The sequence below is a fragment of the Pelecanus crispus genome, chromosome 2, assembly GCF_030463565.1.
Source record: "Pelecanus crispus isolate bPelCri1 chromosome 2, bPelCri1.pri, whole genome shotgun sequence".
In the NCBI taxonomy this organism is placed as follows: Eukaryota; Metazoa; Chordata; class Aves; order Pelecaniformes; family Pelecanidae; genus Pelecanus; species Pelecanus crispus.
Window position 1 is genome coordinate 122,165,183 of NC_134644.1, and position 16,722 is coordinate 122,181,904.

Genomic DNA, 16,722 nt, shown 5'->3' on the forward strand with positions numbered 1-16,722 from the left:
GGTATCATACCTCAGGCTGCTAAAGCAGACCATGTAAATATTCCCACAAATATAAGTGGGCAATATAAAACAGATGTCATAAATCCCTCCAATTCAAATTTATTCTCTTCTAATGGCTGGCAGTGAAGGGAGGGAGAAGAGGGCCTGAGGAATAAATGGATGGGTATCACTGGAATCTCTCTCAGTTTAAGTTTCTCCTTGTCATGACTGAAAGAAACACTGGAAAGTACTATAATACATCAACAACAAAGTTATTCTGTGAACTTGCTACTATATTCAGGGAAAAAAGAACATTAGTTCTGGGTTTGGATAAAACTTGTGGAGATCACCAAAGCAAAACACACACAAAAATACCTGTGCTTTGTATTTTCTGATTCTGAACAAACTATGGATACAGGGCCAAACACTTAATTGCAGCAGCTGCTATAGTACACGTAGCAAGTTAATTGAGTAAGCTTTTTCAAAAAAAAAAAACCAAAAACAACCAAAAAAAACCAAACAAAAAAAACACCTCTTGCCAGACTTTTTTAAAATAGCATTTTTTGTGCTAAATCAGAGCTAATTTTTTACTCCTGTCATGTGCCCCAAAATTTCCATTAAGTAGCTACTTCAAGGTTTGCTTTTTCCCCCACTGCAACCTTTTCTTACACAGCCTTAAAGAGAGCTACACTGTAGATATGCACATTACTCTATGTTATGGCAGAAGTACCACAGAAAGAATGATGGCTTAAAGCTTGAATAGCATATATGGAAAGCAGGGTAAGAAAGCTCTCACAAGAAAAGTATATATCCAAAAAACAGTAAAGCAAGACAGGCTTGTTCAGCTAATCAAGCTAATAAATTTGAGTAGATACCATAAAGCTGTTCGGCAGTTGAGACTAAAAATATGAAAAATCAAAGTTATTGTAATATTTATTGAAAAAGCTAAAAATATTCATTTAGCTAGTTTTACATCTACCTTACCACCCATCTTCTATGAAATTCCACAGTCGAGTTTTTCAACATGTACAAAAGGGCTGGTTAGTCAGAATTGTTAATCTGGCCTCACACAGATGTACTGAAAATGTACTGCATCGTTTCTTCTTGTCTCCATTATGAATATAGAAAACAATATGAATATAGTAACGCTGTGCCAACTACGTTGCTGTTCCAGGTATCGGGTACAAAGTTACTGTCTTTAGCTTGTAATTGACTAAAACTAAGAGACTATGTCAGAATTGTTCAAAAACTACAACAGTCAGCATGATCAAGGATAAAACGTAAATTTGAACTGTTAATAATAAGAACAATTCAGTTAGTACCAAGACCAAGAAGCATTTTTTATATGGCAGCTGACACCTTCATTTCACAGCAGTCACAAAACAAATTAAATCCCCTCTTGCTCGCCTAAAAAGATTTCATACATACAAGACTCCGATAATTTAAGGATTAAAAAACACTTCCAGAAGTAAGTGAAATAATTCAGTAAGTGAAAATCATGTGTTAAACCCTTCCAAAACTCTCTCGTTATCTGATTTGAGGAAGAGACCATTAGAAATGTTTTCCCAACTCTGTTAAATTCTACTTTTTAAAATAAATGTGCAGTTACAAATATCTTGCTTAATAATCTTCTTAACAAAATAAAAACTTCCCTTAATAACTGGGTAAAATGAAAGTCTATTTTTATAAAGGACAAGTCACTTATCTGAAACTGAAAGTTGAGGCTGGGAGGCAACAGAACAGTTAGTCTTATAAAAAAACCTCCCATAACTCTGTGGAAGGTTACTGTAATTTCATATCGTATGAAATACTATACCTGTTCTCAGTTTCAGAAGTTTGATTTGTAAATGAGGTTTGCGTCAACTGCTTGGGAGCCAAACCTATAATTAATCAAAGATTATAACTTCATTATAAAGTTTTTAGTTGCAAAGGAAATTTAAGCTACACAATTAGTGATTTGCAAAAACATATTCAAGACAATTGAATGCAATTTGTTCATGGCCAGTAAAAAAAAGATAAAGCCTTGAGGCAGCATTCAGATGTTTCTCCATATATACTTAAAAAAATATGCAATTTTCTTCAACATTTCCACAGCAGTTCTGCAGAGTTTTCCAGCAGCTAAACAAGGCCAGCAGTGAAACTACATAGGAGTTTAAGTCTTTTTCTACCGACACACACATAAATAGCTCTATGTATAATATTTAGAATCATAAATGTATAGTATGCCCCCATCCAAGGTATGTTCTGTAACACTTAAGGAAAAGAAACAATCAAGAATAGCAAAAGAAAGAAAAAACATTTTTTACATTCCCTAACAGTACAATTAGAGTATTTTGCCTTTCAAAAATACCCTACAATGGCAGGAGAAAAAAAAAAATCTAGTAAAGCTAAATAGTTAAACAGTGCACTCAAAATCAGTTTCAGATTAAAAACAAAAAAACCCAACCCCTCCCCCCCCCCAAAAACCCCAAACCCCCAAAACTCAAACCAAACCAAAAACCCAAAAGCAAAAGGATGAAATATCAAGAGGAAAGTTAATGAAGAGATACGTTAGTGATCCATCAATAATATTTCTTAGTCAAATGTACTTGAGTCAAAATATTCACATCACAGTCGTCCTAAGCTTTGACAAACTGCATCACAGGCTGATAAATGAAGACTGTGTAATAAAAACAGGACAGTGATTACTCAATTAATAATTTGGTCAAGACCCAGTAAAACAATTTAGGAGAACGAATTGCAGATACTTATCCAAAGGAAGCAGTAACCAACAGAGAATTCTTAACAGAAACCAATCCAAAAGAAGAACCCAGTTGAAATATGTAAGTTTTACTACTTTAGTACATGGGAAAAGGATTACATGATAAAAGGAAAGGATGTGGTTGGGGTTTTTTCTGTTTGTTTGTTTGTTTTAAAAGTTGTCACTTCACTTTTACTCAAATGGAGCATATTTAAGCAGTAAAATATTCATGCATAGAGTACAAAGATGCACTAAAAGCAGAGCTGGGTAGAAAAACAGACACCTCTCCCACTACGCAGCCCAGAGATAAAAGGACATTCGCTGCTACTAAAGCGGCCATGGGTGTGACACACAAAGAAATACAAAAACCCTGGTGAACAGTTCCAATCCCAGAAGTTTAGTTCTGCATCAGCTGTACCTTAGTCTGTGAAACACTCCTCTGGAAGGAAGACTTATGTTTCCCATATAACTGGTCAGAAGAAAAGGAAAAACTAGTAGTAAACAGTTACCTTGAGGTTGACTTTCTCCAGGTTCTTTTTTTAATTGTTTTGGTGGTTTAGGAGCTGTAACATACTTTACTGGAGAACTTTCTGGACTTGATTCCAAATGGAATTGGAAGTTCTAAACAAACCAGAAAACATCAAATAAAAATCCCAAACTACTGAATGCCTCTAACCTATGAACAAAATCACTCAGTTAACTAAGTATTAACATCTTGAATACAGTACCAGTTTTCCGATTCCTACATTATTTTAAGCAAACAAAATGCAACTGATTAGCTAGTCCATACTGAAGTTTGTGGGATGAATTTTGCAAAAAATCTTTTTCATTTTATATATAAGCTTGTAAAATACTTCCTATAGAACACCTCTGTCCTTAAAATCTTAAATTTTAATAGAAGCTCATTTAGATGGAGAACACTTTTTTGACTCTCATTTATTTTAATACACCTTTTCAGAACAGAACAGCTATGCAACCTTAAGTCATCAAAAGTGTCCATATGACTTTGTACAACCTCCGGCTCCAGCACGAAATGGTATTCATCAACATTTAGTTAACTACAGAACTTAGGAGGGTGGAACAGATTAATTTTCCAGTTTACTATCATCCCGTCTATGACAACGCACCAGTAAAGGATCTTTAATACATTTGAAAATTTTAAGGCACTGTAAAATAAAGTCATTGTTAAAACAAACTGTCTAGGCATGGCATTCTCAGAAAACAGAACAGATTTAGAACACCCTCCCACCATACACCATAATTAAAACAACTTACCTCATCTGGTCTTGGCTCACATAAATGTTTTGTCAAATTACGCAACAAACCATTTTCTGCACCTCTCTTTGTGGGCTGTTTTATTTCTAATGTCACTTCTTTAGCTCCAGCTCTTTCAGATGAAGGATCTGATTTCTCCTGCACACAAGCTGCACTTTCATTCTCAGAGAGTCCTGTTATTGACAGCTTGCCTTGTGCCTTTGAAAGGTCTGCTTCTGTAGCTATTTGACTTTCCTCTGAAACTTCAGGGTAATCTTTTAACAAACAAAGCTTGGGGGCATTTGCAGAATTTAAGTTACTTTGCTTCATGTTACTAGCTTTCAGTAATTTAATTTTGGTCCACTTAGAGTTTTTGTTTGAGGAGTTATTTCTACCATTCAGAGTGCATTTGACAGGCATTCCTTTTTTGCTGGGGAAAAAACGTTTGCATTGAGTACTTTGACCAGGTTCTTTCTGAGTAAGCATTTCACTTTTTTGAAGCTGTATGTCGGCATGCTTTTCTTCTGTTTTGCTACACTCGGCATTAGGTGAATCTTTTTTCACCTCTACTGTATCTGACTCAATCTCACCGGCGATTTCTTCACAAAGTTCAAGGATGCTTACCCTTTTGGATTTCGCATCATTCTCTGGTTGATCAGCCACATTTGTTTCACTTAGAGATGGCTGTGAAATCTTTTTTGGTTTTGTACTGGTTTTTACATTCTGATGCATTTGTTGTTTTTCCTTAGTTACTGTCTTAGAATTTGGCTTAAGAGAATCTGTTTCCACTTTCTTTGTGTTGCTAGGAACAGGAGATACAGGGCCCGTTTGGTCTTTCTTAACTTCCTCAAGACTTTCATCAGGACACAATGATGACCCTTGAAGATTGTGTTGAAAGCTGTTGGAATTACCATTTTTATTGTCTGCTTTACATTTTTTCTCTTTCAGAGAGCTTGTCACTTCTACATGTATTTCTTTATCCTCATTTGTATTGTTTGGCTTTATTTTTGTGTTTTTCTGTTCCGTTTTCTCTCCAGCAGATTTAAGTACTTTTGCTGCAACACTGGGAGCATGTCTTTTTGCCTGGCCACTTTGTTTAATTTCCACAGCTTTTTCTTCTTTAACTTCTCTATTGCGCAGGGATCTTGCTGGTACATGTACATGTGTTAACTGCTGCAGTCTCTGCGATCTCCTCATTACTGGCTCATTTGGCGCAATTACGCATTTTGACTTTGGAGTTTCTTGCACAGATTTTTTCTGGCATGCCTCCTTATCTTTTGTAGATTTAGGCTGCTGTTGGACCTTTTGGTCAGGTATTGTTTTATTATTCGAGTTGAATACTGATGATCTTGTAGTCATGCGCATTCCTAGTTGCGGTTCATTGGTGTTGTCACTGAAAGATTCAAATAATTATTTTTTCAGCATCCAGAAAGCAGAATTTGTCATAGGACTCTTCTCATTCCTACTAGCCTCTGCCTCTAACTTTTTTTTTTTCCTTTTCTTTTTTTGAAACACTGGATCTTACACCCTCAATACTTTTAGAAAGATTTTCTCTAGAATCATTCTAAAAAGACTTCACTTCCAGCTGGTTACTCTTAAGTGTAGTACTTAACATATTTTATGCATGGCAAGACTGACCTATGAACCCCAGATGAATGCTTTTTAACATCTCTAGCAGTTTTTAATTGTTGACACTTGTGGCTTACAAATGAAGTATTAGCTTATATATATTAGATTTATTTTTGCTTCAGAACCATTTTTGGATTAAGCCTTTCTGGACTTCGAGACACTAACATGATTCCAGAGAAAGATCATGTAGCCGTTATCATACTTAATGATTTAAGGCTGATCTTCCCACTAGACTAACTGTATCTTTAACTCAAATTCATTCTGCTTAGATTGTATTTGCACTAATTTAGTCTAGGAAGATAACCCACAACAATTACTTATTTTTTTGTCACTGACCTGTTTGATTTGACAGAGGTTTTGAGTACAGTTTTCTCCTGCACTGCACACTGATTAGGCTTTGATTTATTTGAGACATGTTTTGTATCTGACACCTCTTTTTCCTTCTTCACCGATGACTGTTTACTGTTCTTGTCCAGCTTTGGACGTTTAGCAGAAGGCTCTACTAACATAGACTTCCTTTTCTGAGCTGCCATTTCTGTAAAACACAATAATTGATTCAGCTTTTAGAGTCTGTCAACTGTTGTTACAGTCAGTTAATATAACCGAAGATTTGCCCGTTTTACAAAATAAGGTAACTGATATTCACAAGGCAGACCGTGCTAACTGTGATCAGAAAGCAAATCATCAAAGCAACCTCAAATCAAATTACATTTATTTTACTTACAGGTTTTTACAAGAGGCAATCGATGTTTAGGCCAAAGTAACTTATCAAGGTTTGCCAAGAGCATTCCTTATGTATATGCTTACAAACAGGACGTTTCATGCCACCTATGAAAAACAGAAAATGTTCATGCGGTGAGCACTTTATTAACTTCCTTGTCAGACTCTGAATTTGGCATTCCCACCCTCTTCCATCCCTTCAAACAATGCTTAGCTTTAAAGTTTCTTTGATAATCAATTAAAAAACCCAAACAAACAAACTACAAACTTTATTTCCATATCCAACAATTTTTGGCATTTTGCTGTCTTAAGCACTACCCTTTTACCTTTTGAACAGTGGCAGATGTAGTACCATTTGAAAGGAAGTTTCTCAGCCTTTTGCATTTTTCCAGGAAATAGTATGCTGGTCTCTTTCATAACCCGCAAAAAAGTGGGCCTGCTGTCAGTCCTGTGCCTCACAGCAACAGTGAATAAATCCATTTGACTCAATACTAAGTTTTGTGGCTGCTACTATAGAACTTCGTAGACATCAGCAACCGCCTGTAACTGTTCCTTCTAATATGACTTAAGCTACAAATCAGAGACAGAAGGCCTAAAAAATAGCATTATTTGAGACATCGGCCTTGGGCAGTTAAAGATGATGTTTTCATGAGAACTGAAATGATATTAACAACGCAGAAGTTAATCTGCACAAGAGTCTGAAAACTAGCAGAGATCCTCAGTAAAAGGTGTTCACAGATTCGGTTGATCATACCTTTCACATCTATTTGTGGCTTCTGAAACTTTTAAGTTCTCTTATTCAAAGATACTGTTTTTGTATTATGGCATAAGTAATAATTGTTCAGAAAAGTTTCACTAATATCTTTTTAAAATTAAGTTTACTGTAAGACTTAGTGCTCAGAACTTCCATATCACCTTTTTAGGTCAAGAATTATCTATTAATTTTTGCCATTGACAGACTGACAAAGAAATACTTCTGTAACAAAATCATATTACTTTTCAAACCTTAACTAATCTGATGTTAAATTTGACAGATTTTAAGGTCAAACAAGAACTTTAAGTTACCAGTTGTATAACACAGACCAGATACTTTCATTTCATTACAACTACAGTAAGCCTTCCAGTATTGACAGATGCATGTCTTTCTCTAACAATCTGAAAGATACTTACATTAAGCTCCTTTTAACAATTATTCATTATCCAAAAGGAAAAAGAGCTCTACTTTTTCTTTTGTTTCAGACTTTAAAATGTCCATAACTCCATTTTCATTTATCCACTCTTTTATGAAGACACTTCTAACCACGCAAGACTGACAGTGCTCAAACTCCAGACACCAGTGCTGTCTTCTGACTTTCTGCTTTAAAAAAGCTGCGTGAGCAGCAACTCGTATTTGAGCTAGAATTAAAGAACATATCCAGGGAAGAAATCTCTAATAGCACTTTTCGTAGTAATATTTCCATGTCTCTCCCAAAGGCACAAGTAACAGAGTTTGTATGCCTTACTTCTAATGGCTCATAAGCTCCATGACACATAGCAAGCTTAGGGGTTTCCACTACTCAAAGATTATCCATCAGAGCTGCAGTATGGCCACTCACACTGAAAATAAAAGCTCTAGTTGCTGAATAAGTCTTCGGTCTTATGCTCTCTTAGTTTAGAGCACACCATTGACTCTCAGAATTTGAGAGCACCACGATACACACTGTATACACCTAGACCTTCTATGTTTTTTTTTCCAGACTTATACACAGAGACCACTGTCACTCTCAGCCCCATGACATGGCATACTGAAGAAAGACTTTCAAGTACAGAACAGAAAATATAATCCTTCCCTCACTGGTATTGCTTCTCAGGACACTGACAAATAGACTCTCCTCCCACAGAGAGAACTAGCTCTTTAATAGTAATTTCTTTCCTACTAATACTTTGCACAGCAGAGCAAGGACTTTTCCAGACATTCAAGAACTGGCAGTTTCTGCCCTGAAGAAGTCCCCTCTAGTAAAAGCCAGATTATGGAAAGAAGGGAAGACACAGAAGTACAAGAACAAACTACACAACAATCAAAGGTTTTGGTGCAAGAAGCAGAGGGAAAACAGAAGCACGCAACTCCCACACCCTCAAGTCCTTAAAGCAGGGGCGAGCCCTCGGTCTCTGCCGAGACTGGGGGCCCACCTGCCTGACAGGGTGCTGCGGTCTCACACGGGAGCCAACCCCGCTGGCTGCCACCGCAGAGCCTCGCAGCCCCCGCGCCGTAACTCCCGGCTGAGACCCCGCGACGGAATCGAAGGGGAAGGCAGAAAAGGGAAGGCCTCCAAGCGTGGCCCAGTGTCATCCGCCTCAGCGCCCCGTCGTGACAACCCTTGTGGAGCGGGGCCTGGCAGGGAGCCCCTACGCCCGGCCAAGCGCTCCCTCAGGCCAAGGCCAGCGCCACCGAGGGGCAAGGCGGGGGCTGCGGAGGAGCAGCCCTACCCCGCAGGGCGCCCGCTCCCCGCCGCGACGGGTCGGCGAGGGGGGTACCGCCCGCTCACTCCCACCGCGACCGCGGAGGCAGCGGCGGCCGCAGGCAGGCCGGCGCCCGGGCCGCGGCCGGCGAGGCAGGCCCGAGGAGGGGAGGCCGGCCCTCCGGCCCCGAGGCGGGGGCAGTCGGCACCTCTCCGCGCCAGGACGGGCAACCGGCCGCGGAGCGGGGCGGGGGTGGCTGACGGGAGCCGTTGGCACCCGGGGCTTCGAGGGGAGGCAAACTTCCCCACCCCCCCCCCCGGCGCGAGGCGGCCGCTTACCTCGCGCGAGTGTCAGCGACGCGCCGGCAGCGCGAGCCGCCCTCCTCGCCCGGCTCGCCAGCTGCGGGGGGGGGGGGGGGTGGGGGGGTGGGGAATGAGGAGGAGGAGGCGGAGGAGGAGGCGGGGCGGAGGCGCGCGACGGGGCGGGGGGAGCGCACGCGCGGGGCGCGGGTAGGTGGGCGGGCTGCGGCGTGCGCAGGTCAGCGCGGCTCGCGCCCCCTTCCTATCCCCCTGCGAAGCGGCGGCGGCGGCGAGGCCGAGCCTCAAACCTGCCCACATCCGGGTACCGGGGCAGCCCCGCCCCGCCCCGCCCCGCCCGCCGCCGCTCGAGCCACCCCCCCCCCACGGGACGGGACACTTCCGGCGGGCGTGGGGGTGCTGTTGAGCGCGTGCGCAGCGGGCGCAGCGGCCTGCGTGAGGGGAGCGCTGCAAGGGCGCCGGGCGGCGCGGCCTCTGCCGGCCGCGGGGCGTCGGGCCCGCTGCACCCACCCACCGATGGGCCCACCGACCGACCGACCGCCCTGAGGGCCTCCCCGCCGGCCCCGCTGTCTGTGGGGCGGGAAGTCTGCCCCCACCGCCGCGGCGGCTGCCCGGCGCGCTGTCCCCGTCCCGTCCGGAGTTATCCCGGCGGTTCGGCCAGCTCGCACCGGCTCGGGCCGGTTGTTAAGCTCCCTCGTCTGCTGCTAGGCGCCTCGCCTGCCAAAAACGAGGGGGAAAGCAGCACCGCGTGCCTGCAGGCCAGCGGTGACGATCTCCGTGGCGGTCCACGGTGTGTCAGTGGCGCCTCATGACCGCACAGCTAAGCGCAAAATGAAAAACCTGGCCGAGTCATGTGCTTCTGGTAGTGGTGGTGCTATAGCAATACGTGGTTGCAGCAGCATTTCCTAAGCGTGGGCCACTTTTTGCAAATATGTTTGGAAATCCCTCTGAAGATTGGTTTTGGTGCTGTTCCCGGAAGTGATCTCAGCTCTTGCAACGCCTTTGGAAACTTCTCTTAAGGGTGTGTTTTGGGGTTACTGGAGTTTTCCTGCTGATCAGTTTTGCTTTAGGTGCACAGACACCAGTAGGTCTCCTAAAGGCAGGTGCAGCGTTGTGCCAGTGTGTGTGGCTTCAGCGTGAAAGCAGGACAGGCTGTGTCTCGGAGACTAAAGAGGCTTGCTGGATGCGTCCTGGTCCCATGCAGTGTCCACTTCTCTCTCTCCAGAGCAGTGAGTTCACTCAGTGAACTGCCTTTTTAGTGAGGTTTGCTTTCCCAAGTTCAGAAGTAACCCTGCAGATGCCAGCTAGCTCTTTTAAAAGTCGCGTTCCGCACTGTGTTTCACAACTCGTTCCATAGCATAACCATGTATTTGTGGGTTTTTTTCCATTTTCTGGGGTATTTCAGTCCTTACTACGCTGGGTAATGGATTTGCACCTCATAGAATCGTTTTGGTTGGAAAAGACCTTTAAGATCATCCAGTCCAACCATTAACCTAACACTACCAAGTCCACCATGAAACCAATTAAGGGTAGAGTCATAATCTCATGTTCCTGGCTTGGTGGCTGGATTATTTTTTTAATGAAAGTAAAAGCTAGGAATCATTACAGTTGGGAAGGATCTCTAAGATCATCAGACCAACCATTAACCCAACACCACCATGCCTATTAAACCATGTCCCAAAGCGCCACATCTACCCATTTTTTGAACTCATCTAACCTTATGTTGTGGCTTCATTGCCTCAGGGTATTTCTGGGTCTGAGCCTATGTCTACATTGGCAAGTAATAAGAGAAGTTCTGAGTGAGAGAAGGGGAGCTGAGGATCTGACATCAACACCACTGATGTGCCAGTCCAGACCAGCTTAGTCTAGTCTTGGGGATGCAGTGACAGCTGGGGTTGGAACGCATTAGCTATGTTGTGGGGATGTATCTGTAGGTTTGGTTTCCTTCAAAAGGAATCCATTACGCACTCTCCAAGACCCTGCATGACAAATGGGAGCAATCGGAAGGTTTCCTTCAGAAGTGTGCTCCTGATCCTAACTAGAATACTAATGTAGAGGTACCTCGTGCGTACCTGTGCATTCCAACCGTATTACCAGGCTAGGGCTAACCTGACCTACATCCTACCTCAAATGCATATAGTATGTGTGTCAGGATCTCAACATTAAGTAGCTTTGTTGTGCCTGTACATGCCTATCAGTAAGTTCTACTTGCTAATGTAGACACAGTCTTGGCTTATTTGACTGCAAATATACATGGTGATGTGTATACATCACTACATCAGAATGACTGGAGAACAGCATGAGGAACCTTGGCATTAGCCAACCAGTTAATGACTGTGAAAGATGTTAGAAGAAAATTTTCTGAATGGCAGCATGTGACAGGGTTTCTCCCAGAGATCTCTGATTTCCTCTACAGATTTCTGGTTACAGTTTGCTGATCTAATAGACAGAGACCACACAAGTAATTTAGTGCTTGGAAGCTACATAGCATAGATGTTCTGCAAATATTACTGTTTGAAGTGATTAAAAAGTGGTTATTTTGATTTTTATAATAAACTTTTTAGGCCTTTTTTATAATATTCCAAACATTTTATTGATTTCTAGAGCTATTACAGCTATGGGATTAATTGCTGGAAATTGCAGTCAAGTTACAGAATAGTGTAAAAATTTTTATATATAGATGAAATTACCTGGAGATATTTTGTTCTGGCAATAAATGATTTTTGTCTCTTCATTAACTGAAACAAGGAACTGCCTTCCTTGATAAGTCCTCTTTCTGGACAGACTTCACTGAAGCAGTCTGTCCTAGAGAAATGGAAATTTTCAGCAGCTGCAGTTTTTTAAAAAGCTGATAGGAGGACATGTTATTTGTAACTCCCTATAACGGCTCCTCTTTAATGCACGAAAATCTGCTGTGACTTTACAATGAACGCAGCAACATGTGGTCTCCTCCTCTCCTACAGTAACCTGCAGAATACTTTCCAGATGAAGGATGCTTTAATCACTGGGTTGCCTATAAATTTCCTGGAGGATGATAAAAGCATTTCTTTATGTTATCGCTAACTTTGAAAATTTAACATCATGTTTTCCCATCCCTCTTTCTTAGGAACATGAACAAAGTAAAGCTAGATTTTCTCACATCCTTCTATGGAATAGTAATTCGCTGTACATCAGGGAAGTAGTAAAGAAACAGGCATTCTTATAAAGCATCAAATTTCAAAACGTGCAAAAACTCCATTCATGGGGTAGGCGTGTATGAGTAGATTTCCAGCTTTCCCCAGAACGTGGCAGTATTTTGAAGCACTGATGTCAGTGTGAACTTGCTAGCAAATGTCACTTTGCTGAAAAAACACAAACTTTACAGAAATTTACTCTCCTCAGAAGCTGTGGTGAATATGAACAGGAGTGTTAAGGCACAGATTTGCTATAGAACTAGAGGACCAGGGGAGGGAGGAGGAACTGCATTCACACAGGTGGAGTATGCAGATAGGACAGATTTAACCCCAAAAGGATTTTATGTTAATTTAGCCTTGTTTGCCACTACTGTAATACTGCTGGAGTGCCTCTTGACTGCAGCTAAGTGAGAAATTACTTGCTTCTAGGTTATGCCTTTTTTCACAGGAACAGTAACTCAGCTGATACATGGATCATCGCACTAATTGCAGAGCATGACCTGTTGAGCTACAGCTTTGGGAGGTGCAGTGACCCTGTGTAACAGCTGACTGTCACCAAAAAGGGGAAGCCGCCCCCACTATTTTCTCCACTTTCTTTCCCCGCTCTCAGCAGTGTGCTCCAACTCCTTACCTCATGCCACACACCCTCTAGCACCTGAGGGACCCCGCTAGGCAAGCGATTTTAACTTGCTGAGGTAGCAAAAAATTAACCCAGTGGAAAAAATGGGTCATATGCTGCTGGGGCAAGAAAGGCTGAGGACCATATGCCTGGAATCAGGGAGGAAAAGAAAAGGCAGAGGAGGAGGAAGAGCAAGCCTTTCCCTTTCGGCATGAGGGAGCTGTGAACACTGGCAGCTGCTTGTTGAACTGCAGCCTCAGGGTGGGCTGTGTAGTTAGAGGGTTGAGCTCTGGATCCCAAGCTCAATCCCCAGCAGTCCTGCTAGCAGACAGACCTGGCACCCCATTTGACACGCTAACACACTCCCAACCTGCCCTACTGCTTATCAGTCATCTCATCTGATCCAGGAAGCGGTGACTGACAACCAAGAGGCAGTAGCTGCTTAAACCTCTCCGCTGTAATTAACCCTGCAAGCACTCCTAGCACATCAGAAGAATGCCTCAGACAGGTTAGCTAAGGCCACATGTGAAGCTGATTTAAACTAGTGGTTTTCTGATGACTAGATGTATGGATCCTTTAGGGGACTGGAAGAGCAGCTGAGGCAGCATAGGGCCCTGATTTCCATCCATTCAAAATGTCCCTCTACCCTCATCCAGGAAGATGGGAGAGGCTGATTTTTGCACCTCCAGTAGAAGGAAAGAGACAGGAAAATTGGATCCCTCAGAGGAAGAGTTGTTTGCCAATGATGAACCGCTGGTGTTGTGGCTGCTGCTGCGTTTGGCAGATTCCTTTTCTTCTGTTGGAATGAAAATTAAAAGAAAAACCATGGCTGGGATATTCTACAGCAGATTGGCTGCAGGAGTTACTTTGCTGGCTGGTGAGAAGCACCATTAGCCTATTGTGGGGAGGGGATCCAGCATGTATGTCGGAGGTGTGCAGAACCCCCCAAGAGATTCTCGTGGGCTTTTTTATACCTTCCCCTTTCTTCTTCATTGCCTTGAGCATTGTAAGGCTCTTTTTGACCAGCTGACAGCCTGGGATGAGAACCGCAGCAGTGGCTCAGGCTGAAGCACGCCTGTGCATGATGGCAACTCGGTGACTCAGGGAACGAATGTTTCCTCTTTTTTTTGCAGGGCAATGGCGCGCTGAGCTGAAGTGGCCTGGGCAGACGGCAGTGTGCTTGCTCATGAGCACCATGTGCAGGGCTGAAAGTCCTCTTCCTGGCAGGCCTGAGTCATTGGCATGAGCCAGGTAACTGTAGGAGTTGGAGGTGAACGGGGCAGTTCCCCTATGAAATTCCTGTGTAGATGGCATGTGGGACAACAGGGATTGGAGGGTGCCCGGACTGCCTGGAGTTAGAGCGCTTTACAGGGGATCTGGCTAAGAAAGCAGCGGGCCTATGTTGAAAATGGGAGGGGGTTGTCAGAGTTGGGTTTTTTTTGCTTTGGTGTTTTTCTTTTTGCAGGGAGGCAGGAAAAAAACTGGGCTGGGTCTTGTCCATTTTGCTCACATGCTGAATGTGAGATTTTTTGGGGAGATTGGGGGAACAGGGATAGAGAGGCCTGTAGATAGCTACATCTGGAGGGAAGCCTGGCAGCTGGGTTGTAGAGATTTGGGGCCAGGCCAGACAGTGGCTATATGTGTAGGTGAGTGGTGCATAGGGGTCCGGACAGTTATGGAAAAAGGGAAGGGGGCCGTTGTCCGAAACATTTGGGAGCTGCTGAGGTAAGCAAGCTGCTTCATTCTGTTGACTTGAAGGGCTGAAGCAGTTGACTACTAGATCTCAGTTGGAAATGGCAACTTGCAGCAGGAGGGAGGTAAGGAGACGCTTCTGAAGCGTGATACTCGGTGCCATACTGGCAGGATCATGGTGACCTTCCTGGAGTCACCAGCGCTTTATTGACATTTGCTTGACACCGGCTCCTATGGAGTTGTAGACTGTTCTCCCTAGCCCATTCTGCTAAGTCTTGTAAACTGTGCTATGTCCTGGTTTCTAAAACGAGCATTAATCCTTCTTCTGTTCAGTGTGAAATGTGTACCATGGGATAATTTCTCTGTATTCATAGAACCATATTTTTCTATTTGAAACTTCCAGTTTTTCCAGGTCTGTTTGACAAGAGTAGACATAATAAATTACACCTTAAGATCTTGGTCTTTATGATCTGCTACTAAGGCAGCTAAGGTCACAGATGGTTCCTGGGTGACTGAAGGCTTCACAGATAAAAAGAACAGTACCTTGCATTGACTCCAAGAGCAGACTGAGAAGAGGTGGATGTTCTGGAGCATGTATGTAGTATGTACTGTTTTGAGCAGGGGGATTGGACTGAACAATCTCTAGAGGTCTGCTCCAACCTCAACTACTATGTGATTCTGAACTAGGAAGAAAGTTTTCTTCAAGAGGTGTCTGCAACCTTTGTGACTTGGAATTTCATTTTCATTATACTCCATCTTTCCAGTAATGAGTACATTCATAACTAACAATTTTCTCCTGCCTCCAACATTTCATATCCCTCTTGCTGTCTGGATACTCAGATCACATGAAAAGCCAAATAAAGACCCTATGAATTCACACTGTTTTGAATAGAGGGCATATTCTGGACTCACTATTTTAGCTCACTGGTGAAACTCTGTGTACAAGGTACAAAGATACTACATAGCAGAATGTTTACGGCACTTCTTTTGTGTCCCCTGCAAGAACTGAGGTAGGTGTCTGCTTTATACGTTTCAGAAAATCTGACTGGGAAAGCTTGAAGATATCCATAGTAAAATTTGATTGTTGCCATAGTGGCAACAAACTGTGCTTTGAATAATGCATTTTCCTTAATGGGGTATAAGGAAAAACACTCTACATTTGAGGAAAAAACCACCAACTTTATAGACATTTGCTAGACGTAGCTTTAAAGAGAAGTGTTTCATGGGGATTTGTATATGGGATTGGACCTAAATGAAATAAGAAAGTGCAAAGAGACAGAAATTCTGCCATTAATCATGTTACTTTTATTTAAATGGTAAGGTGTGCTTTTAATGTAAGTGGTTTTATTTTTATTAATACTCGATGCTGAGTTTTGAACAGTACTGTACTCAAACAATTTTACAAATATAATGCTCAATACACTGTTTATTGCTTGTTTTTGTATGAACATAAAAACTGGAAATGAATGTAAGAATAAATAAGGCACCCTACTAATATGCTGATTTCATGTATTTTAACAACATGCACAAATTTAATTTTGCTTTTACAAGTCACTTTTCTCATTTTCCTTCTTAGAGAAAAAACAAGTTAGCTTTTATTATTTGGGCAAGGGCCAATGCTTGTCTGAAAAGTCAAAACTTGAAAGCACTTTCTAATTTTTTAACTCAGCCTTCCACACTAGCTTTCGTATAGCATGTCCCAATTTCTTTTTCTAAAGACAAAAGGTACTTTTGTTCTTCCTTTGCTGTTACTAGGAAACATGCCTTCCAAGAGGACTGTTCACGTACTGCTTGAGACAAAAGACCTGACTTGCTTTTTCATCCGTGTTTTCTTCTTGTACTGACCCCACTCAAAAGATAAAAATAAAACCCAAAGGCATCTTTATTGACTTATCTTGTGTGGCTGGGCCCAAATCAGTGATCAGCACAAGGTGGGAGGTCCACTGAAGCTGGTTAAAAGCCTTTTTTTAATTTCAGTATGCCCTAAATTGGGACTTCCCAACAGTTTCAGAATACATTCTGTCCAACTGGCCTTTTTCCTTAAAGGTCCGCATTGGCTCTCGCTCTGTTTCAGGGCTGAGGAGCACAGCGATGCCCCGGTCAGCCTCACAGAGTGGTACGGCGCTAGGGCAGAAACCTGTTTGCAGAGGCTTCACTGAT

At 42.6% G+C, this 16,722-nt stretch overlaps 1 protein-coding gene across 2 annotated transcripts in view; it reads right to left on the minus strand.

Moving 5' to 3' along the window:
• The window catches only part of ESCO1 (establishment of sister chromatid cohesion N-acetyltransferase 1), a 34,006-nt gene extending 24,871 nt beyond the window's left edge, over positions 1–9,135 (minus strand). For both annotated transcript variants that reach the window (XM_075705948.1, XM_075705949.1), the window contains exons 1-6: positions 9,100–9,135; positions 6,327–6,430; positions 5,939–6,137; positions 3,995–5,366; positions 3,229–3,340; positions 1,796–1,859 (exon numbers count right to left, since the gene is read on the minus strand). In XM_075705948.1, the coding sequence (XP_075562063.1) occupies positions 1,796–1,859; positions 3,229–3,340; positions 3,995–5,366; positions 5,939–6,135 (1,745 nt within the window). In that variant the 5' untranslated portion in view covers positions 6,136–6,137; positions 6,327–6,430; positions 9,100–9,135. The remainder of the gene's footprint in view (positions 1–1,795; positions 1,860–3,228; positions 3,341–3,994; positions 5,367–5,938; positions 6,138–6,326; positions 6,431–9,099) is intronic.
• Between the last annotated feature and the right edge of the window lie 7,587 nt (positions 9,136–16,722).